Source organism: Oncorhynchus clarkii, chromosome 2 (genome assembly GCF_045791955.1).
Source record: "Oncorhynchus clarkii lewisi isolate Uvic-CL-2024 chromosome 2, UVic_Ocla_1.0, whole genome shotgun sequence".
NCBI lineage: Eukaryota > Metazoa > Chordata > Actinopteri > Salmoniformes > Salmonidae > Oncorhynchus > Oncorhynchus clarkii.
This window is the reverse complement of record NC_092148.1, coordinates 35,469,714-35,494,567: the sequence shown is the minus strand read 5'-3', so window position 1 is coordinate 35,494,567 and position 24,854 is coordinate 35,469,714. Positions and strand designations below refer to the sequence as shown.

The 24,854-nt window shown below is 41.2% G+C and overlaps 1 protein-coding gene across 1 annotated transcript; it reads left to right on the top strand.

The window, feature by feature from the left end:
* Positions 1-10,906: 10,906 nt before the first annotated feature.
* On the top strand, positions 10,907-17,603 carry LOC139381088 (desmin-like). Its single transcript, XM_071124344.1, has 11 exons — positions 10,907-11,127; positions 13,785-13,910; positions 14,385-14,580; positions 14,811-14,930; positions 15,029-15,124; positions 15,622-15,756; positions 15,857-15,967; positions 16,146-16,256; positions 16,427-16,551; positions 16,703-17,242; positions 17,428-17,603. Exons 1-11 carry the CDS (start codon positions 10,907-10,909, stop codon positions 17,519-17,521), a joined length of 1,875 nt encoding a protein of 624 aa, XP_070980445.1. The 3' UTR covers positions 17,522-17,603.
* Positions 17,604-24,854: the final 7,251 nt, after the last annotated feature.

Genomic DNA, 24,854 nt, shown 5'->3' with positions numbered 1-24,854 from the left:
GCCCTAGAACCAGGGGTAAGTGATGGCACTCCCCGGTGGTCCGCTCTCTCCGGTTGACATTAAGCCACGGTGCACCTGGCTATGGGTGGTCTAACCAATAATGGAGTGCTGATGTTACACCCATCACTGTTGATCCACCGACTGATGTTACACCCATGGCTGTTGATCCACCCACTTTTTTATGCAACGCCCACTTTCAGACACACTCCAAGTATGTACCTACCCATACTTTCTTTGCCTGAGTAGGGTATTTTAGTTTTTGAAAGACTGAAGGGACGGGAATGTATATATGTTTGTTACTTTTTTTGTTGAAGTGCGTGTGGATTTATGTAAATTTTCGGTTCCCGCTTAGAGTTCAAATCAAATCAAATTTATTTCTATCAGCTGATATCTCAAAGTGCTGTACAGAAACCCAACCTAAAACCTCAAACAGCAAGCAATGCAGGTGTAGAAGCAACGTGGCTAGGAAAAACTCCCTAGAAATACCAGAACCAGAAGGTTCCAGAAGGCTTCTAGGAAGAAACCTAGAGAGGAACCAGGCTCTGAGGGGTGGCCAGTCCTCTTCTGGCTGTACCGGGTGGAGATTATAACAGAACATGGCCAAGATGTTCAAATGTTCATAGATGACCAGCAGGGTCAAATAATAATAATCACAGTGGTTGTCGAGGGTGCAACAGGTCAGCACCTCAGGAGTAAATGTCAGTTGGCTTTTCATAGCCGATCATTCAGTGTGTCTTTACCGCTCCTGCTGTCTCAAGAGAGTTGAAAACAGCAGGTCTGGGACAGGTAGCATGTCCGTTGAACATGTCAGGGTTCCATAGCCGCAGGCAGAACAGTTGAAACTGGAGCAGCAGCATGGCCAGGTGGACTGGGGACAGCAAGTCGTCATCAGGCCTCAGAGAGAGAGAAAGAAAGAAAGAGAGAGAGAGATAGAGAGAGAATTAGAGAGAGCATACTTAAATTCACACAGAACACCGGATAAGACAGGAGAAATACTCCAGATATAACAGACTGACCCTAGCCCCCCGACACATAAACTACTGCAGCATAAATACTGGAGGCTGAGATGAGGGGTTGAATTTTATTTTGTAAATGTTTTACCCCCGCCCAGTTGGTGGCGACAACACATCTTTTGAGTGTGTAGTTCGTCATAAAACCAAAAGAAGAAGAAGAAGAAAACGACCGTGCTGGAGCAGTGAACACGCTTAACAATACGCTAGTGCCGTTTTGAAACCTTTGATTTAGTTAATGGGTGAAAATTGACATGGCTCAGAAAGCATGTTCGAGGCTTGCTGCAGCGATTACATGGATTTTAGCAAACCCAAATGTCATTCCAGCCTCAAGAAGAGCACTGTCAAATACATTGGGTACTCATTTTAATTAACTGATAATGCCAGAGAAGCCAGTGTTTGGAGGATATATTGCCACGGGTATTATTAGTAAACCATGCTAATATATCCTCCAAACACCGGCTTCGAGGGCATTATCATTTGTATACAATGGGTTACCAACATGTTCAAATAATGATTGACATATTTTCATGAAACATTATTTTGATGAATTTATTCATACTATTTAATTATTCCACGAGATATAGTCCCGACACAAATCTAGGGTTACTACCCAAGTCGGCTGGTCGTTTGTTCTTTCAGTTCGGTTGCCAGAGTATCGACCCAGTCGTTAAGTCCTTTTGTCTATGGACGTTCATTCTAAATGTTCCGTTGCCATGACTGCTTAAGAGCTCAGTGACTTTCAACATGGCACCGTCATAGGATGCCACCTTTCCAACAAGTCAGTTTGTAAAAGTTCTGAGCTGCTAGAGCTGCCCCAGTCAACTGTTGTGAAGTGGAAACGTCTAGGAGCAACAACGGTTCCCCCACCGAAGTGGTAGGCCACACAAGCTCACAGAACGGGACTGACGTGTGCTGAAAAACGTAGCGCGTAAAAACCGCTTGTCCCCAGTTGCAACACTCACTACTGAGTTCCAAACTGCCTCTGGAAACAACATCAGCACAAGAACTGTTCGTTGTGCAAACTATCTGCCCTGCAGGACACCTAGGCCACCCGATGTCACAGGAAGGCCAAAAATATCATCAAGGACAACAACCACCCGAGCCACTGCCTGTTCACCCCGCTATCATCCAGAAGGTGAGGTCAGTACAAGTGCAACAAAGCTGGGACCGAGAGACTGAAAAACAGCTTCTATCTCAAGGCTATCAGACTGTTAAACAGCCATCACCAACATTGAGTGGCTGCTGCCAACATACTGACTCATCTTAGCCACTTTAATAATGATTTTTTTTAATGTAATAAATGTATCACTAGCAACTTTAAACAATGCCACTTTATATAATGTTTACATACCCTACATTACTCATCTCATATGTATATACTGTACTTTATACCATCTACTGCATCTTGCCTATGTCGTTCAGCCATCGATCATTCATATATTTTTATGTACATATTCTTATTCATTCCTTTACACTTGTGAGTATAAGGTAGTTGTTGTAAAATTGTTAGGTTAGATTACTTGTTAGATATTACTGCATGGTCGGAACTAGATGCACAAGCATTTCGCGAAATGGGTTTCCATGGGCGAGCAGCTGCACACAAGCCTAAGATCGCAATGCCATGCGTCGTCTGGAGTGGTGTAAACACGTTCTCTGGAGTGATGAATCACGCTTCACCATCTGGCAGTCTGACAGACGAATCTGGGTTGGGCAAATGCCAGGACAACGCTACCTGCTCAAATGCATTGTGCCAACTGGAAAGTTTGAAGGAGGAATAATGGTCTCAGGCTGTTTTTCATAGTTTGAGCTAAGCCCCTTAGTTCCAGTGAAGGGAAATCTTAACACTACAGCATACAATGACAGTCTAGACAATTCGGTGCTTCCATTTTTGTGGCAACAGTTTGGGGAAGGGCCTTTCCTGTTTCAGCAGGACAATGCCCCCGTGCACAAAGCGAGGTCCATTCAGAAATGGTTTGTCGAGATCGGTGTGGAAGAACTTGACTGGCCTGCACAGAGCCCTGACCTCAACCCATCGAACACCTTTAGGATGAATTGGAACACCGACTGCCAGCCAGGCCTAATCGCCCAACATCAATGCCCGACCTCACGAATAGTCTTGTGGCTGAATGGAAGCAAGTCCCCTCAGCAATGTTCCAACATCTAGTGGAAAGCCTTTCAAGAAGAGTGGATGCTGTTATAGCAGCAAAGGGGGGACCAACTCCATATTGATACCCATGATTTTGGAATGAGATGTTCGACGAGCAGGTGTTCACATACTATTTGGTCATGTAATGTATTTGCTCTCTCGCCAGGCCACTATTCAGAAGAGATGGCTGTGAAACGTTAGCCAACTAACATTCACTTCAAACTGAAGCTGCAATGACGGCAAACCAGCTCCATTTAGTTTTTTTCTATTGACATTTCTTTGTATATATCCATCAAAAATGATGCTGATTTGTGATTTCGACTGGCTGAGAAAAGCGGCCAGCCTTTGTCTCGTCCTTACTCCCGACACGTTCATTACTATGGGATAGCTGGAGATTGAATTTCAATATTGAAATAATGTTGCAAATGTTGGAGAGACAGCAAGGTTAATACAAATATCCACTGTTAAAAACCAATTGTTAGTCTAAAAGAAATGGGAGATGATGTCTAGATGCTTTTTACAGTGTAGATCTAGTGTATACATTGTGTGGCTGGGCTGATGATACAGTGGATTGCACAGTCAGATGGAACAGAGTAAATAGGCTTTTCAACGTCATAGATTTAGCCGCTGGTAACTTGTGGAATAGACACCGGCTGGAATGCAGTTTTAACTGATCTCAATCCAGGATTAGACCCACCTGTTGTATAAAGTTAATCATCAACTCCAAATTAGTGTTTTAATTGGTGGAGTATGTCACTGTTAATGTTGTACTTTGTGCAGGGTACTGTAGGTAGCTGATATGGTAATCTGGCGATATGTTTTGGCTTCAGATTGTATCTGGGCTGCGTTCAGCAGTGCACAACATTGTGACACGTGCAGATAGAAATATATTGTGTAGGATAGACATGATTCTCTGTCTGTTTATCCATCTGTCTGACAAACACTATGAACTGAAAAACAATCAGGTCTTAAATGCCTTTACTATAAATCTCTACCCGGTACAGCCAGAAGAGGATGGGCCAACCCCCTGAGCTGGATTTTTCTCTAGGTTTTTTCTGTCTAGGGAGTCCTGGCCACTGTGATTCGCTTCTGCTTTGCTTGCTTTTTGGGATTTAGGCAAGTAACTGGTAAAGCACTGTGTGACAACTTGTAACGATTCTCGTCCTCCTCTTCTGAGGAGGAGTAGTAAGAAGGATCGGAGGACCAATGCGCAGCGTGGTAAGTGTTCATTATATTTATTTATAACTCAGAACACTAAATAATAAAACAACAAAGAGAACTAAATGAAACCGAAACAGTCCTGTACGGTGCATACATAAAACACAGAACAGAAAATAATCACGCACGAAACACAGGTAAAAAAGGGCTACCTAAGTATGATTCTCAATCAGAGACAACTAACGACACCTGCCTCTGATTGAGAACCATACCAGGCCAAACGCAAAACACAACATAGAAAAAAATGAACATAGACAACCCACCCAACTCACGCCCTGACCATACTAAAACAAAGACATAATAAAATAACTAAGGTCAGAACGTGACACAACTGCTGTTGTAAAAAGGGCTTTATACAATGAACTTGATTGACATGGAAAATATTGAATTACATCCATTCGTGACATTTCTATCTGTAACATTCCATAATGTTTGCCTACTCAACGTCGCCCAGGTCTCTCCTGTGATGTAAATATGAGCATTGGTGAATACAACATGCGTTGAAGGCTAATTTATTGGATATAATATAGGTAGGTAGGTAGGTTGGTGCTGCATATACTGATCAAATAAACTATTTTATTTAGCTTTGAATGAAATGAAATAAACACATTGATTTACCGGTGTCTTTTTATTGTCAAAAAGGTTTTCTGAGGATCGAGCAATGGAAACTAGGCAAAATCTATAGAAGGTGCAAAGAACATTATTTACTAGGGAAATACATGTTCTCATTAAATAACAGACATGACCATATAAAATGCTATATAACTGAATTAAATTAGGATATTTGTCTGCTATGAAAAAAGGTATTGGAAACTTAATCCCTACCATGTAGAAAGCTGGTGCTATACTGTATGTAATAACCACTTCAAATAACAAATACCTCTCTATATGAATTTGCCACACAACCTCCAGAAGGCATTCACTAGTTCCTTTGTCATCAATGACAGATGTGTCAAGTTTGTTGCCAAATTCATCAGTCCTTGTACACAAATACATAGCCGTGGGCATCTATTCACCTAGTGGTTCTCCACTTCATCCAACTAAAAACCCACCATAAACACAATTCAGGTCCAATAATGAGAGGCAGATCATTTAGAATTGCTTCAGAAGCAACAATGTCTGTGTCTTCTTAATTTTCCTGGCTCAGCATTCTCTGTTTAATTGAATTGCCATCTTGAACTAATTTATCACCAGGGTTGGGGCCAATACCATTTCAGGAGGTAACTTGTCATTCCAATTACATGTTTTTCGCATAGAGATCCATTGAGGCAAATTGGAATAGGAATTTCTGTTTACTTCCTGAATATAAATGGAATTGACCCAAACCCTGTTCATGAAAGGGTACGTAGCCAAAAACAGAAAGTAAGAAATATCTTTGGACAAATTGACGTCTTCTCTAGGACAATGCAGAGCCATAGTAATTTACAGTGCCTTCAGAAAGTATTAGTAACCGTTGTCTAGTATTACAGCCTTAATTAAAAATTGATTAAATTATTTTTTTTCTCCCACATCTAGACACAATATGCCATAATGACAAAGTGAAAACATGTTTTTAGAATTTTAGCAAATTTATTGAGAATGAAATACAGAAATATCCTATTTACATAAGTATTCAAACCCTTGAGTCAATGCATGTTAGAATCACCTTTGGCAGCGATTACAGCCGTGAGTCTTTCTTGGTTAGTCTCTAAGAGCTTTGCACACCTGGATTGTACAATATTTGCACATTATTCTTTTTAAAATTCTTCAAGCGCTGTCAAGTTGGTTGTTGATCATTGCTAGACAGCCATTTTCAAGTCTTGCCATAGATCTTCAAGCAGATTTAAGTCAAAACTGTAACCAGACCACTCGGGAACATTCAATGTTATCTTGGTCAGCATCTCCAGTGTTTTTGGCCTTGTGTTTTAGTTCATTGTCTTGCTGAAAGGTGAATTTGTCTCCTAGTGTCTGTTGGAAAGCAGACGGGACACGGTTTTCCTCTAGGATTTTGCCTGTGCTTAGCTCTCTCCCGTTTCTCTTTATCCTAAAAAATAATTCCCCAGTCCTTGTCGATGACATGCATACCCATAACATGATGCAGCCACCACCATGCTTGAAAATATGAAGAGTGGTACTCAGTGATGTGTTGTGTTGGAATTGCCCCAAACATAACACTTTGTATTCAAGACAACAACAAAAAATATTTGCCCATTTTTTTGGAGTTTCCCTTTAGTGCCTTATTGCAAACAGGATGCATGTTTTATGTTTTGTAATACTTGTACTCTGTACAGGCTTCCTTCTTTTCACTCTGTAATTTAGGTTAGTATTGTGGAATAACTACAATGTTGTTGATCCATCCTTAGTTTTCTCCTATCACAGCCATTAAACTGTTTTAAAGTCACCATTGGCCTCACCATTAGCCTCATCCCTGAGTGGTTTCCTTAGGAAGGACGCCTGTGTCTTTGTAGTGACCGGGTGTATTGATACCATCCAAAGTGTAATTAAGAACTTCACCATGCTCAGAGATATTCAATGTCTGCTTTGAAAAACCTCCCTGGTCTTTGTGATTGAATCTGTGTTTGAAATTCACTGCTCCACTGAGGGACCTTGCAGATAATTATATGTGTGGAGTACAGAGATGAGGTAGTCATTAAACAATTATACTAAACACTATTTTTTCCCCACAGAGTGCTCCCATGATACTTATTATGTTATTGTTAATCAAATGTGTACTCCTGAACTTATTTAGGCTTGCCATAAATAAGGAGTTGAATACCTATTGACTCAAGACATTTCAGCTTTTCATTTTAAATGAATTTGGAAAATTTTCTTCACATAATTCCACTTTGACACTATGGGGTATTGTGTGTATGTATGCCAGTGACACAAAATCTAAATGTAGTCCATTTAAAATTCAGACTGTAACACAAAAAAAAGTGGAAAAAGTAAAGGGGTGTGAATACTTTCTGAAGGTACTGTATATCTCTCTATATATGGCTCCGGGCACAGTGCACCCTTGTGCAATGGAGCGAATATGTTATGGATGAGTGATGTCATAGTTAGATTAGTTGTTGAACTGCGCTTGTGGGCATACTTAGCTTCTGTTCTCATCACTGAGATATGCAGAGCAGACTCCTCCACATCCCACACGCCTGCAAGCTCTGAGTTAAATGGAAAGAATCTTACCAACAAAAACTCTGTGAATCTCTCGTAAAAGTGTTACAATGTTACAATGTTGCAGTTTGTCAGATCAGGCATAAGGCCTATAGGACAGGAGTCCAATGTACTGTATTTGAGGTAACACTTTAATATGTGATTATTCGTGTCAATCAATAGCCATTGTTTTGCTGTACTTAAAGGGGTAATCTGCAGTTCAAACAACAACAAAGCCTACACTACGCCACTGTTTTTGTAAACAGCTGTGAGATGGTCTTTATTGTGAATCGTTTTACTGCTATACGTACAGTATAACATTGAGTATTCATTACCTACACTGTATGTACAATAATTATTGTAGAAATATCACTGTAAAATAAAGTGTCACCATCTTTGACAGTTTTATTACTTTGGCAGTGACTCAAGAAAATAATGAGTGGGAACCATGAAATCCTGAGTATAGTACGCAGGCCAGCAGAAGGTTTGCTATCTTCTATATACAGTGCTGGCCAAGTGTAGCTCATTCGAGAAGCCTGACTTCAGTGGTGCATAGGTTGTAATAGGGAACACATATATTGATGCTGTATGTACAGTTGAAGTCGGAAGTTTACATACACTTAGGATGGAGCCATGAAAACTCGTTTTTCAACCACTCCACAAATTTCTTGTTAACAAACTACAGTTTTGGCAAGTTGGTTAGGACATCTACTTTGTGCATGACACAAGTAATTTTTCCAACAATTGTTTACAGACATATTATTTCACTTATAATTAATTGTATCACAATTCCAGTGCGTCAGAAGTTTACATACACGAAGTTGACTGTGCCTTTAAACAGCTTGGAAAATTACAGAAAATGATGTCATGGCTTTAGAAGCTTCTGATGGGCTAATTGACATCAGTGCCTCTTGGCTTGACATCATGAAAAATCCAAAGAAATCAGCCAAGACCTCAGAAAAAAGATTGTAGACCTCCACAAGTCTGGTTCATCCTTGGGAGCAATTTACAAACGCCTGAAGGTACCACGTTCATCTGTACAAACAATAGTACGCAAGTATAAACACCATGGGACCACGCAGCTGTCATACTGCTCAGGAAGGAGATGCGTTCTGTCTCCTAGAGATGAATGTACTTTGGTGCAAAAAGTGCATATCAATCACAGAACAACAGAAAATGACCTTGTGAAGATGCTGGAGGAAACAGGTACAAATGTATCTATATCCACAGTGAAACGAGTCCTATATCGACATAACCTGAAAGGCTGCTCAGCAAGGAAGAAGCCACTGCTCCAAAACCACCATAAAAAAGCCAGACTACGGTTTGCAACTGCACATGGGGACAAAGACCGTACTTTTTGGAGAAATGTCCTCTGGTCTGATGAAAAAAAATAGAACTGTTTGGCCAAAATGACCATCGTTATGTTTGGAGGAAAAAGGGGGAGGCTTGTAAGCCGAGGAACACCATCCCTACCGTGAAGCACGAGGGTGGCAACATGTTGTGGGGGTGCTTTGCTGAAGGAGGGACTGGTGCACTTCACAAAATAGATGGCATCATGAGGACAGAGAAGTATGTGGATATATTGAAGCAACATCTCAAGACATCAGTCAGGAAGTTAAAGCTTGGTCGCAAATGGGTCATCCAAATGGACAATGACCCCAAGCCTACTTCCAAAGTTGTGGCAAAATGGCTTAAGGACAACAAAGTCAAGGTATTGGAGTGGCCATCTCAAAGCCCTGACCTCAATCTTATAGACAATTTGTGGGCAGAAGGAGGCCTACAAACCTGACTCAGCTACACCAGCTCTGTCAGGAGGAATGGGCCAAATTTCACCCAACTTATTGTGGGAAGCTTGTGGAAGGCTACACAAAATGTTTGACCCAAGTTAAACAATTTAAAGGCAATGCTACCAAATATGTAGGTATACGTCTGACCCACTGGGAATGTGATGAAAGAAATAAAAGCTGAAATAAATAATTCTCTCTACTATTATTCTGACATTTCACATTCTTAACATAAAGTGGTGATCCTAACTGACCTAAGACTGAATTTTTAGAAAAAAAAAAATTCAGTCTCTCGATGTGCAAAACTGATAGAGACATACCCCAAAAGGTGGCGCTACAAAGTATTAACTTAAGAGGGCTGAATAATTTTGCACGCCCAAATTTAGATTTGCAGTGGTCTGATACTCCTTCCATTTCAATATTATCGCTTGCACAGTGCTCCTTGGGATGTTTAAAGCTTGGGAAATCTTTTTGTATCCAAATCCGGCTTTAAACTTCTTCACAACAGTATCTCGGACTTGCCTGGTGTGTTCCTTGTTCTTCATGATGCTCTCTGCGCTTTTGACGGACCTCTGAGACTATCACAGTGCAGGTGCATTTATACGGAGACTTGATTACACACAGGTGGATTGTATTTATCATCATTAGTCATTTAGGTCAACATTGGATCATTCAGAGATCCTCACTGAACTTCTGAAGAGAGTTTGCTGCACTGAAAGTAAAGGGGCTGAATAATTTTGCACGCCCAATTTTTCAGTTTTTGATTTGTTAAAAAAGTTTGAAATATCCAATAAATGTCGTTCCACTTCATGATTGTGTCCCACTTGTTGTTGATTCTTCACAAAAAAATACAGTTTTATATCTTTATGTTTGAAGCCTGAAATGTGGCAAAAGGTCGCAAAGTTCAAGGGGGCCGAATACTTTCGCAAGGCACTGTAGGTGTTGTAGTAGGAGCTACTCCCTGGCCAGACCAGACTACCGTTTATTCCATTCACATCCTTCTGCCACATCAAGCGTGAACTTCAGATAAACCCCCCTGCTTCTTCATTTTCCCTGGTTCTCTCTCAAGCAGTTAATTCAAAAAATAATTCTGCATATCCTTTATTTAATGTAAAAAACAGACCAGAGTAATAAGTACTAATTTATGTAAAATCTCAGGCAGCCCCTTGTCCCTCTGAAGCCAGCCTGACCTCATCGGGTCACCCCCTGTGCTCTGCGTGCAATTAAAGCCCCCTGCCACATCAGAGCAGATTACATCCGTGACTGCTGCTGCGCGTGCCTACTGCCTAATGGGCCCTGCTAGTGCTGCCTCTGTTCTATCTACCTTTCTGTTCCATAGCCCCTATTCAGATCCTCTCAGGTTGCTGGCAGATGTCTGAATGTCGTGGCAGGTCTGGCCCAGTGTAGTGCTGAGGTTAGAGATTCCAGAGTTCTTGGCTCATGAGTTGGGTTGGGCCAGGCCATGCTTTTGGGTTGGGCTAAGCCAGGCCGTGTGGAGTATAAAAAGCCTTGGCGATGGAGCTAGTGTACAACAAAAGCAGCAGAGGTCCCATAGGTGAAGACTGACCACCTCCAGAAAACCCATACATAGGCAAACCCGAGCAGCCGCCAACATGAGTCACAGCCCTGAGAGGATTTCGTCCTACCGACGCCACTTTGAGGACATCAGCAGCTCCTCCTCCTACCAGGTTAGGGTGTCCAGCCCATCCCCAACCCTGAGAGTTAACCGCCACCAGTCAGCCAACTACTCGCCCAGTGCCGGAGCCAGCAGAATGCAGGCCCAGACCATGGGCAGAAGGACCGTCTCCACCTCACGTAACGCCCGCATGGCTGGGTAAGACGCTCACTCCACCCTGTACACCTAGTACACTAACAGCCTTTTCACACAACTAAGCCAAGCTGAGCTGTACTGAGCTGGCCTGGTTCTGCCTCCACCATAGTTGCAAGGGCTATACTAAAGATCTTTATAACTAACCCAAGATAGACCACCGCCTGCCGTTTCCAACGGGAGCAAATTTATTATAGTGGACAGAACAAGCATGAGCTAGCGAGATCCTACTGGTGCATTTGAGCATTTATTTCAGTTGGGGAACGCCTACTCTCTGAAGTCCCTATGTGTAATAACTAAATTGGCCCTTGCACTCCTTCTAAACAATGCCATTTTTTAGAAACTTTGGCAAAAGATAAAGTCTACCAAACGTGGTCCACTCTGTTTGTTACAGATTCTAGTTTTGGAAACAGAAAACTGTATTAAGATCAAATGTTTCATCGAGGAGAAAATGTGCGGAATGTCTGCCCAAATCCATCTCTCCATCTTCTCCCAGGTAGCCTAGTGGTTAGAGTGTTGGGCCAGTAACAGAAAGGTTGCTGGATCGAATCCTCGAGCTGACAAGGTAAAAATCTGTCGTTCTGCCCCTGAGCAAGGCAGTTAACCCACTGTTCTCTGGGCGCCGTAGATGTCGATTAAGGCAGCGCCCCCCCGCACCTCTCTGATTCAATGGGGTTAGGTTAAATGCGGACAACTGACTAGGTATTCCCCTTTCCCTTTCATCACCATATTTGGTAGTGAGTGGAAACGCTAACTGGATGCTACACATTTATACAACCAGTGAAATATCCGGTTCATTGTTCCATCTGCGGCTATACTCAAATGTTCAAGCCCAGTACGGCACAGTATGGTTCGGTTTGGCATAGTAGTGGGTAATGGAGGTTATATAGATACAGTTGATAAAACATAGGTAACATCTTAAATAGATAATGTGAGATTACACACTGCTGATACACCACAAGTATTCTATTTGTGAATTTACAGAAAACTACTCGTGTTACATTACCATCAAAATACATGCAATTATTACAGTACAATATAGATGATATGTTGCTGTCAACAGTGTATGTACCTCCCCTGCCCTTACTGCTCTTCTGAGGCTATAGATAGTGGAACCATAGACAATGTATAATCCACCACCTCCCCCTCTTTTACACAAACCACAGTTTTAATTGTTTCTTATTGTGCAGCTTTAGCCTATTTCTAAAGGTATATTTGATGCAATTCAAAGGCATCAATTGATTAAAACTAATAGAGAAACTATTAGTTGTCAAAAAAGTAAGGCCTATGTCAATTTTCTACATAAAGCTTAGCCTACAGGCCTAGCATCTAAACCATTTACAACTCTTTATATTATTGTGAATTGTAGGTTGTAGGTATCAATAAATTGTAGGTATCAATAAATAAACAAGTAGGTAGGCCTAAACATTGTAAGAGACTAAATTCAATACATTTCAAAAACCGCAAAATAGCAAATAGCTCATATCCATGAGAAAAAAAGTTATTTTATTAAAATGTATTATTTTAATTTGTAACAGCAGTGGGCCATAGCTGCGGGATTTATGGTGAAAAGTCAGAATTTTAAAAAAATATATATAAATGATGCTTTGTATAAAAAATTATTTAAAATAGTGTCATATAATTAAGAACAGTATTTTGAAGGATTCAACAGTTGGAATTGTAAGAGTTGCTGCCCTCTCCCTTTCTCTGTGATTGTCATTCCAATTGAATCAATAAAGAACAAAACCCTGTCCTCAAACATTTACATCAAAAGGTGAAAAGTTATGGGCAAAGACACAAAACATCCACATCAAATTACATATTTTTCTTGATCAAATAACATGGAAAACAACCACTTTTTGAGAAGTATTAAATTAGCATCCTTACAAACCAGTTAATGTCAATGTACATTACTGCATTGGCTGGTCATCTAGGTTTGTACATGTAGACTTTCCATCACCATGAAGGAAAACAATGCACAATACAGTAATTGAGTACACTGAGACATCAAGTGGTTTGTGATGATGTGGCTCAGATGGTACAGCATGTTCTTGCAATGCTAGGGTTGTGGTTTTGATTTCCACGGGGGACCAGTGCAAAAAAAGTATGAATAGGTATGCACTAGGTATGCACTCACTACAGTAAGTTTCTCTGGATAAGCGTGACTAGTAAAATGAATGAATGGACCATTTCAATTTTCACGTAGAAGTAGGTTGCATTTGCAAAGTATTTCAAGAAACTGCAAACCATACTTTATATCAAGCAAGTATTAGGCTATCAGATTGTTAGATAATTATCAGACTCAAGTTATAAATGCTATTAAACACTCAAATACAAATACATTTAGTATTTTCTTTTTTTTATCACAGAAGTACTGGCCTTTACTAGTCCTGTATTAGCGGACGGATATAGACTTCTTCAGCGCAGCCAAAACATTTTTTTTGCATCTGACATCAGAGTAGGAACAAATGTGGCACCTGGAAATGAATAAAATATTATTTGACAGGCCATCGATCAACCATGTGGCTGTGATATGACGTGCAAGTGACAATAACCTTTAAAACGTTGAATGTTTACGTTATGCCTTGATGTTCACAGAATAACAAAGTGACGTCAGTTATCTCCAGGTCAAGCGGTGAGTGTTGAACTGTTTGTCATTTTAGCGGGAATGTGGGAACCATGGCATGTGTGGGCTATGGCAACGGGGCCCCGGTGGACCTGGACGCATCTGCTGCCGAGAACAAAGAATTCCTCAGCACGCGCAGTGGTGAGCGGCAGGAGATGCTGTTTACATTGAGAAGGTAAGCACTCACCAGGCTTGCTCACACACAAGGCGCCAAGGCTAGTGCACACAAACAGCTTATTGAATAGGTGTGCGCGCACAGACTACTTCACGCAACATATGGGGATGCACTTGTTGTTTAGTGCCTTTTCTAATTAGAGAGAGAGACCACTTTCTAGTAAGCTATAGCCTACACATATCTGTTCTTCACACATGCATGTGCTATTGTGTGTAGATTCTGGCCGGATACATTGCATCAGTGCCACTGCCAATATTCTTTAACATCTGTGCGATATTCTGCCGCCCTTAACGTAGGGGAACAATGTTTATTTGATGGAATTTGTCTGATTAGACTACGCTTGCTTGAGTGTGCCATACAGGCCTGCAGTGGAGAAACGCGCCTTCTGGCTGTGGAGACAGAGGCGCTCATTATTCCCACTTATTTGGGCAGCGAGCATATTCAAGTGGGGGGCCCTGGCGAACTTGATGATAATTCATACCCTGCCATTGTCATTCTCTTAAAAAAGGTTCGGTCCCTGGAGCAGCAGAACAAGCTGTTGGAGATGGAGATTGACGGCATCCAGAACCGGTTCGTGAAGCCGTCGGGCCTGCGCAAACTCTATGAGGATCAGCTGAGAGATCTGAAGAGGATTGCAGATCAGATGAGAAGGCAGCGGGTGAGATGGAATGGCTTAATCCACACGTCATCACTATCCCTGTTTTTCTTGTTTACCTTGCAGAAAACAGAAATCACACACACACACACAGGAGGAGAGGGAGAAAGAATGGAAGAGAGCGACAATTAGAATGTGTCCAATATGGTGACATGGCTGACACAGCCTATCATTTATTATCGGCTTGTTACCTTTATACCCCAATAAAGGTTCACCTGTGTTTTGGTTTACAGGACCAAGCTTTAGCCGGTAAAGAGGCCATGGCAGGTCAACTGGAGATAACCAAAGTCAAATACGAGGAGGCAGTTGAGCTGAGAAGGCGGGTCGAGATGGAGATAGAAGCATTCCGTCCGGTGAGAGGTTGTTTAATCACTGTATAATCTTAGCCAAAATGGCCTAATAAACATTAAAGTGCCTTTGACGCCATTGTGTGCCGCTATGTGGTATTCAGGATGTGGACAGAGCCACCTCTCAGCGCATCGCCCTGGAGAAACAGCTCGAGCAGTTGAAGGTGGAGATTGAATTCCTTCAGAGGGTGCACAAAGCGGTAGGTCCCGTATAGCGTGCACTGATTGATTTGGAACGACCTGTACAAACTCTAGCTAATGGACGAAATGCTAAACAGTAAATCAAGGATAGTTGTAATCAGTGTTTAAAAAAATGTGGGTTAAATTCACTCTTAGGAGTTATCTTAACCCTCAAGAGAGTGATATTCTTCCTGTGTTGATAACTGGAGTTCATTGGGATGGAGTACTTTTAACTCCATTAAGAGTAACCAGAGACAGGCAGTTAAATCTATGGAGTTATCCACATATGTGGGAGGGGCCGCTGTCATATTTCCCAGCATGCTCTGTTGCAGGTAGATTTTTTTATATTGTTTCAGTATGTGTTTTTCAATATGTGGAATTCAATTTAAGCAACTATGAGAGTTGGATATTTACTCCAATTAGTGTTGTTTTAACTCCACACAACACTGGTGGTGGGACCATATAAACCCCAAAATAGTATTACACTGGACTTAATTGAACCTTTTTTCTTTCTCAGGAAATTGAAGAGCTACTGAAAATGATATATGCTGCCCATTCCTCAGCCCAGAGCGCTTATGACCTCCCCGACCTCTCAGGCGCTCTCAAACAAATCCAAGCTCAGTATGACGAAATTGCGGCAAAAAATCTACAGGTAGGCCTATTTATAATTAACTGGACGGTATACATACAGCAGTCATTCATTTCAAGGTGTGACCCCAGAATATGTGTTTCATGGCCCCTAAATGTTCTAGGAAATGGATTCCTGGTATAAAAGTAAATTTGAAGACCTGAACAACAAGACGACAAAACATGTGGATATGGTTCGAAGTGTCAGGGAAGAAGTTTCTGGCGCCAAGAAGGATGTAAGTTAGGCTGTTTGATGAAGATATTCCTACATGGTTGTAAAATGTGACCAATTAACTATTATTACTGAGGCTAAATCTAAATAAGAGTTGTAGCCTATGGCAATGGACATTTTTCCTCAATCAAAATGTGAATGAAAAATGCATTTTTTATTGTATTTTTCCTAACCTTTTGAAGATCCTAAACAAAGAGCGTGGCCTAGAAGCTCTGAAGACCAAGAATGAGGCTCTGGAGGCACAAGTTCGTGAAGCACAGGAAAAGTACAAGAGAGAGCTGGAGGATCTTCAGGTGAGCATGTTCGATCAGTCCGGTTTACTACAGAACTCAACCATTAAATATATCTGAATTGATTGTACACAGTTCAAATCCAAGTAGGCTGCATATGTATGGTTGGTGTTGAACCTTTCATCTGTAGCCTACTAAGGTGCAAACTCAAGCTGGCTCTTTTGACATCACAGGCAAGAATTGAGGCCCTGAAGGAGGAGCTGAAATCCACCAAGTCGAAAATCGCTCTGCACCTGCGTGAATACCAGGACCTTCTGAACATGAAGATGGCTCTGGAGATTGAGATCACAACTTACAGGTGAGGTACCACTCAGGTGGTGCCAGGTTTAGTGCAATGGATTTAGATAGGATCATATAGAGCATGTAAATAACCTTTAGAAGAGTGAATTTGTGGTAATGTCATATTCTTGATTCTGATCCATTGATACGGCTTTTCTCTGTTTTCATAGGAAGCTGATTGAGGGTGAGGACTTGCGACTCACAACCATGGTTGGGACCATGTCCATAATGAGTAGCAGCTCAGGCTCCATGAGCACTGGGATGAGTGTGGGCATGGCTAGAGGCATTGGACCTGGAGGCAGTGGTGGAGGAATGGGTGGAGCTGGAGGCTTAGGTGGAGGGATGGGTGCAGGAGGCATGGGTGCAGGAGGCCATGGCCCTGGAGGCAGGGTTGGAGCTGGAATCATGGGTGGTGGAGGAATGGGAGCTGGAGGAATTGGAGCCAAAGGCGTGGGTGCTGGAGGCGTGGGTGCTAGAGGCCTAGGAGCTGGAAGCACAGGTGCTGGAGGAATGGGTGGAGGCATGGATGGTGGAGGAATTGGTGCTATAGGCAATGGTGCTAAAGGCATGGGTGCTGGAGCCATGGGTCCTGGAGGCAATGGAGGAGGCATGGGAAATGGTGCAGGTGAATATGGGTACGGCGCCTCCATGGAGTACTCCCACGAGGAGCAGGCAGTGGAGATGACGGAGAGGAGGACGGTGCTCATCAGGTAAAAGTAACCTGCACTTAAACAATAATGAGAGTAATGTAGGCTTATCATTGACCATTGTTAGGACAGAACATTGTTAGGTCAGAATGTTTAACACAGTTTAACACAGTAGAAAACATTTTCTTCACATTGTGTCTTTGTAAAGAAACTTATTCAACCAGTTCATTTTTTTTTACTTCCCTTAGAACAGTTAAATCAGAGGATGAGACACTGGAAAGCGACACAACGGAGCAAACCTACATAATCTCTGGCGCTGCCGATGACTCCGACGAGGAATAGGCGTGAATGACCATGTAACCTTCTCTCACCCCTTAACCCCTCACGCCCCTGGAGCTTTGCACTGATGGCTCATGTCTGGTCTCTGACCTTTGACCAAGACATGAGACCATGAATGACCCTGCAACCTAGTCAAGTAGTACCCTTTTGGCTCTTGTGATGTGCCTTTGAACCACATATTCAGAACCTCTGTGTGCATTACACAGCTACTCAACAAGCAGCAAATAAAGCTCTCAGCAATCAATTCCTGTTGTGTCTGCTGTTTCATTCATTACATTATGTCTAGTTTGGTTTAGTTATTAGGCTACATAATGTTTTTGTGCACGATGAATCATAGAAAATGTTACCCTGAAACACATTTCCATATAAGCTTTTGTGACATCCCCCTAAGGCACAATGAAAACCACAATCAATATGGTACCGTGGAGAGGTTAAATTACACACATTCCATGTTACACAAATTCACACTCGTTCTCCCACTCACATTGAATATATGAGGTGGTCCTTGCGCTGCACACTAGGCCTACAGGTTGTATGAGCGTGTGGAGAGGTAGGGTGCAATAGAGCAAAAAGAGAGTGAAGTAGAGGTAACGTGAGGAATGAGTAAAGAAAGAGAGTCACCTGAGGGGTCCTTCACCCTTGACATCCTCTCGAGGGGCCATCATACAGCTTCGGTCTTGCAGCGAAGCGAAGGCACACAGGCGTCCCATGTCCCCATTCCATCCATATCCACACCTTTTCTATCTACCACTGATCGGGAGTGATTGGGTCTCGTCAGCACATGCCAAACACAGTCTACGTCCCATGATGGAGAGGACCAACAGCACAGAGGACATGAGGCAGATCGGAGCATCTAAAGGTCATGCAACACCAATCCACGCAAATACAACACAACTGAGATTAGAATACAGGTTGTACTATATCAGAATAGTATCATGATTCTAGTCATATATGCGAATGCACCTGCGCTCTTGTGTTATTGAATTGAATTGTAGCGTCAGTGGATCTGGGAGACCTCCCTCACCTAGTTGTGTTCAAGATAAACTGAGACCCATTGCTGGTTTGGCTACAGGCAGGGAGTGTTTTGACATTGCCATTCCTCAAAACCCATAAAATATAAATGTGGGAGTGAAGGAAAAGAAACACTTGCTGCTGTTTGTGGATAATAAGGAGTATTTTGCCATGAATTTAGGTCAATTTGTATTTAATACAAAAGAGAAATCTAATTCAAATGTTGAAGATTTTTGAGAAGGTGAAAAGGTTTTCAGGCCTATGGGTATAGAAGAAAATCTATAATATATGGTGTTTACCTCTCAATGCATCTCTCTCATTCTGTTTCTCTAAAGAAAAATATACATTAGATAAAAATATACCAATTATCTGAAGAGCAAGGCCTGTGGTAGCTGAGGTCGATACTCAGCTTTGTTCTCTCGATGGGATTTTATTTTATACTCAGCTTTGTTCTCTCAATGTGTATTTTATTACGCCGTTTGTGAATGTAGTGACTTGTAATCATGAACGAAAATATGTAGCATTTTTGGATCATTTAGGGGCGGGTCTAATTGTATTTATATTGTTGTAAATACAATTTCAGAGTTGGGGGTATGTTACTTCATATGTAGCCAAGCGCAAAGAAAAACCTGCTGGGTCTACAGTAAAATGCAAATGCATTTGTAAAATACGAATGTAGGATATGTGTAGGCTATAGGTTCTAATCCAGCTCAAATCATTTTAATGCAGCAATTATCAGGATGATTCAGGATCATGCACGAGATAGTGTAGGCATATATCGAATTAATCAATAGCCGCCTATGTCCCTGGATCATCATTTCCACAAACTCATCCCATCGAAACACAGGCGCAATTAATATCCAGTATACAGGACTCTCACTCTCTTGTTGTTTCTATGTAGAAGCGAACAGGAGATTATTTGAACCTAGAACTGTCAATCCCGCGCTCTAATGAGGAAGAGCCAGACAGACGTTCTCTCGACTTTGATTGGCCTTGATTCATGTCATTAGATTCTATTTTGTTCGCTACTTAATGTGCATCCAACCTAAAGGAGACTCGGATCTTGTAGGACGACTTGCGAAATAGAAAAACAGCGAACAATAGCCTTCATCAAAATGATGGGATGCAATGTATTATCAATATAATTAAGACATAAGAAGGAGCCAGAGGCCTGCGAGTGACCTCTGCGTCAAGATGCGTTGATGTGGCGCAGGCACAAACCGGAGCTAGCCATGGTTCTGTCAAGCACATTCCATCGTCTGCTCAAAATCGAACATACACAGGCAGAATATATATTAAACAAAAATATAAACTCAACATGTATAGTGTTGGTCCCATGTTTTATGAGCTGAAATAAAATATGTTCCATATGCACAAAAAGCTTATTTCTCCAAAATGTTGTGCACAAATATGTTTATTTATGTTAGTGAGCATTTCTCGTTTGCCAAGATAATCCATCCACCTGATAGGTGTGGCATATCAAGAAGCTGATCATTACACAGGTCCACCTTGTGCTGGGGACAATAAAAGGCCACTCTAAAATGTGCACGATGCCACAGATGCCTCAACATTTGAGGGAGTGTGCTTGGCATGCTGACTGTAGGAATGTCCACCAGAGTTTTTGCCAGAGAATTGAATGTTCATTTCTCTACCATAAGCCAACTTCGTTTTAGAGAATTTGGCAGTACATACAACCCGCCTCACAACCACAGATCACGTGTATAAAATAATAATTTGTTCTTAACTGACTTGCCTAGTTAAATAAAGGTAAAATAAAAATGTTTAAATAAATATGGCGACGTGTGGGAGAGCGTTTGATGATGTCAAAGGCGGTGGGAATATGGTATGGGCAGGCATAAACTACGGACAACGAACACAATTGCATTGTATCGATGGCTATTTGAATGCACAGAGATACCCTGACGAGATCCCGAAGCCCAATGTCGTGCCATTCATCCATCTCCATCACCTCATATGTTTCACCATGATAATGCACGGCCGCATGGTGCAAGGATCTGAACACAATTCCTCGAAGCTGAAAATGTCCCAGTTCTTCCATGGCCTGCATACTCACCAGGCAGGTCACCCACTGAGCATGTTTGAGATGCTCTGGATTGACGTTTAAGACAACCTGTTCCAGTGCCCGCCAATATGTAGCAACTTCGCACAACTATTGAAGAGGAATTTGACAACATTCCACAGGCAATAATCAACAATCTGATCAACTCTATGCGAAGGAGCTGTGTAGCACTGCATGAGGCAAATGGTGGGCACACCAGATACTGACTGGTTTTCTGATCCATGCCCCTACCTTTTTTAAGGTTTCCCATTCATGTGAAATCCATAGATTAAGGCCTAATGATTTTATTTAAATGGACTGATTTCCTTATATGAACTGTAACTCAGTAAAATCTTTTACATTGTTGCATGTTGCTTTCATAGCTTTTTTCAGTATAAATAGCATAACATAAATATTAGTCCACTAACAAGCAGTTATTGTGTAGAACGGCAATGAAAACGTAGACTAAATCTAGTCAATTGAAGTAGCTTATACATATGCAAAGTTCCTGCACTAACTTTGTTATAGGCCTATAAATCATGCTATTGGAATAAAGTCCCCCGAATTTGACCGGCTTTGAGAAATGTCTGAAAAATAGACAAATAAAAGCAAAAGCACTTTGACATTTATCGAATTTCTCTGAAGTAGACAAAATACTTGAGTATCCTAAAATTAGGCCTTGTTACATCCCTTATATTGACACGTGCATGTTCAACTGAAATATATAATATTCCATGTAGGCCTAATGCATTTAATAGAGAAAAGGTAAGCTATGTTGACGTTTATCAGTTGTTACTTGAAGTTGTTACTCGAGCAAGGAAGATCGTCCTCATTGTGAATGAAAAATAAAGATCCCACTTATATTTGTGTAAATACTCATATTTCTCCCCAAATGATGCCTTAACAATTGACTTCATGGATTTTTCTATTGATTAATTAATTTAGGCTATAAACTTGCCAGACACAACATTAAAACGGTTGTTAATAGTCCTGTACGATAAATTAAGAAATTAATGTCAGTCAAATCAATCAAATGTAGGCCTATGCAAACTAAACTAACAATTAGACCTATGAGAATATAATAATAACATATAATATATGTAGGCTACTGAAATGCACGTTCCTTGTTGATTTACAATTCCAAGAATATATGATATTATTTTCACTTCCTCTATACCTTCATTGAGATCAATAGTATTTCCGCAATAAGGAAATCTTGAAAATATATACATGGAAACATTTGATTTTCCTAATATAATTTGTGGTGATCTTTTTTTAAATGAGCAGACAGCAGCAAGTGAGTGCAACTTTTTTTGTTGAATGTGTTTTAGTCCTACCTTTGATAAGCAGCCAATGTCTAATTCAAATGATTTACATATAGTGCATACGAGAAGCAAGAAGGCTAAAACACACATTACACATCATGCATCCTGCGAAAAACGTGCATAGGCTATTCCACACAAAACATTTTAAAAATGCCATAATATTTCATAATTATTGCCTAAACATAAAGCTCTGAGTGCGCTGGAAGGACAAGCGTTTGACTTCTTTGAAACCTGCGAATTTCTGTCACTTCTTGGTTGTTTTAAGTGCCTTAATCCCAATTAACACGCCGCGCTATTCATCTCGAACGCTCCCTGAATACATTTGCCTAGGAATGAACTTCACAAATAGAGCTCGTGCTTAAATGCGCTCAACAGCAGAGAAAATCGAATAGAGTGACAGTTTCATTCTGAGGCGGTCGAGTGAGAAAAGGTATGAATTTATAAGGTACACCGAAACAAATTTTCAATTCAAACAACTTTACACCCCATTATCCGGGTCTCCTCAACCGAGACAAGTGAGTTAAAGTCAGGGAAATGTGGTTCAAAACCCGGCGAAAACTTATTGGAGGATTTTGAATGCTGAAATGGAGCAGCCCTCCTCTAAAAAGGGAGCGTTTTACAATGAGAGCACGCATGAACAGCGTCGAATCAGTTGCCACTTATTTCGCCACTCTTTAATGCGATTTTGAATATTAGTCTGGGTTCAAATCCGAGTCCGTATGTCCCGCATCACCTATCTGCAAAGCAACTTGTCCACCCTTTGTGCAGCATACATTTTCCACGTTTTAGATGGAAAAGTACATTTAAATAAAGCCTGTGGAATTTCCTAAAAGTGAAAAACATAATCATGGTAATATTGTCATTAAAAGGGATAGGCTATGTCTGAAGTGTGAAATTATTAAAGGAAAATACGTTGCTCTCATTCTTTAAAGCATGCTCTTTATGAAAATGCACTTGTTCCCCCAGTGGACCTGGCTATAGTCCATGCCATTGGTGTCCTCCCATAGGGGACACAGGGGCACGTGCCCCCTCAGATTTGTCCTGTTTAAACATTACAAATAAATACATAAATAAATAAACAAACAAATAAATAAATAAATATATATATATATATATATATATATATATATATATATATATTACATTACCAGTCAAAAGTCTGGACACAACTACTCATCTACTCATTCAAGGGTTTTTCTTTATTTTTACTATTTCTTCTACATTGCAAATAAATAGTAAAGACATCAAAACTATAAAATAACACATATGGAATCATGTAGTAACCAAAAAGGTGTTAAACAAATCAAAATATATTTTAGATTATTCAAAGTAGCCACCCTTTGCCTTGATGATAGCTTTGCACACTCTTGGCATTCTCTCAACCAGCTTCGCCTGGAATGCTTTTCCAACAGTCGTGAGGGAGTTCCCACATATGCTGAGCACTTGTTGGATGCTTTTCCTTCACTCTGCGGTCCAACTCATCCCAAACCATCTCAATTTGGTTGAGGTCAGGTGATTGTGGAGGAAAAGTACCAGAATGACATGATATTTCACAAAATGTCATTATGTCAGTTAGCCGAACATGGGGCCAATAATGTGACACTGATGATGGTATGAAGTATGAAACTTTGTCTCGTCTTTGCACTTCATCACACTGAACATGCTAAAGTTAAAGCAATAAGCATCAAAGAGACAATCTAAATGAAGGTTAAGTAAGAAAATATAATAATCATTGTGCATAAGATGCAATGCTACCCCCTCTACCCAACACATGATTGATTATACATGGGAAAAATTACCTACCAGGCTAAGTTTAAATGGAACAATGATTTGGTTATTTGAAAAGGCCTGAACTAAGTGTATGGTCTACTTATTTTTCCAGGGAGTCAGGTGGGACTGAAATGGTATTGTAACCGGTCCAGGAGAATGTGTGTTGAACCCTTGGCACTCTCGGGAAGTTAAGGAGCATGAATTGAGTTCCCTGGTGGGGCATTGGTCCCCGTAACTGCGCTGCTTTAAACACTGGTTGTCCCTCTACATTCATGGCTCATTAAGGGCCAACCTGTTAAATCAAAACCCCACATTACCATGGGATTGTCAAATTGAAGTGCTGGCACTCTAATCTGGAGGTCCCGGGCAAAGCGAAATAGGCCAACTCCTATAAAAACGTCTTCCTCCGCTCAAGTTCCAATTATTCAGTGGTCGTTATTTGAAATCATTAAAGAGATGCGAAATTCGTTAAGAGAGTAAGGTTTTGTGGATTATTGTGATTGACTCCGCAATACTGTTCTCGAATAAAGCTGAGACCATGTAATTAATGTGTCGTTTAAAAAGAGGAGGACAATGCCGGCTGTCAAGGTATTTAATTTCATTTAATTTTCCATCTCATTTGTTTCGAACACTGCTTTCACTTCTGACACCTCGCCTTTGACTGTTCACTGTGCTTCAGTGCGCGCATTGGAATGGGATTCACCCTTACTTTTCGAGGGTTAGCAAACAGAAAGGAAATGTCTCCCGTTCCCCCTCTGAGAATAATTAATTTCACTTTGAGAACTTCGACATTGAGCCACAGGATGCGAATGAGAATCGGCCCGACTGGTGTGAGAGATTTGGAGGCCGAACCCGTTATTCCCGGGTGGATGGGAACCAGTCACAAATGGCAACATTAATAAATAACCCTCTGCACAGCCGGACTTTGCATACGCCTATTGATGAAATTGTTCGCGTGTCGTTCACGCTCGTTGAATCGTGAAGCTGGGAGAAGAGAAGCCTTACAGAATGGAGCAGTGGGATACCTTTACGTGGCTAGAGAGAGACCCCATCTCCACCCCCCTCAATTATGGCGCAGTGTCATCCCAGAGTCGCCAGGGCAGAGGTTAGCAGGACATGTTCATGGCCTGAATTTATCGCCCACAGGTTATTGTTCTCACTATCTCGCCCT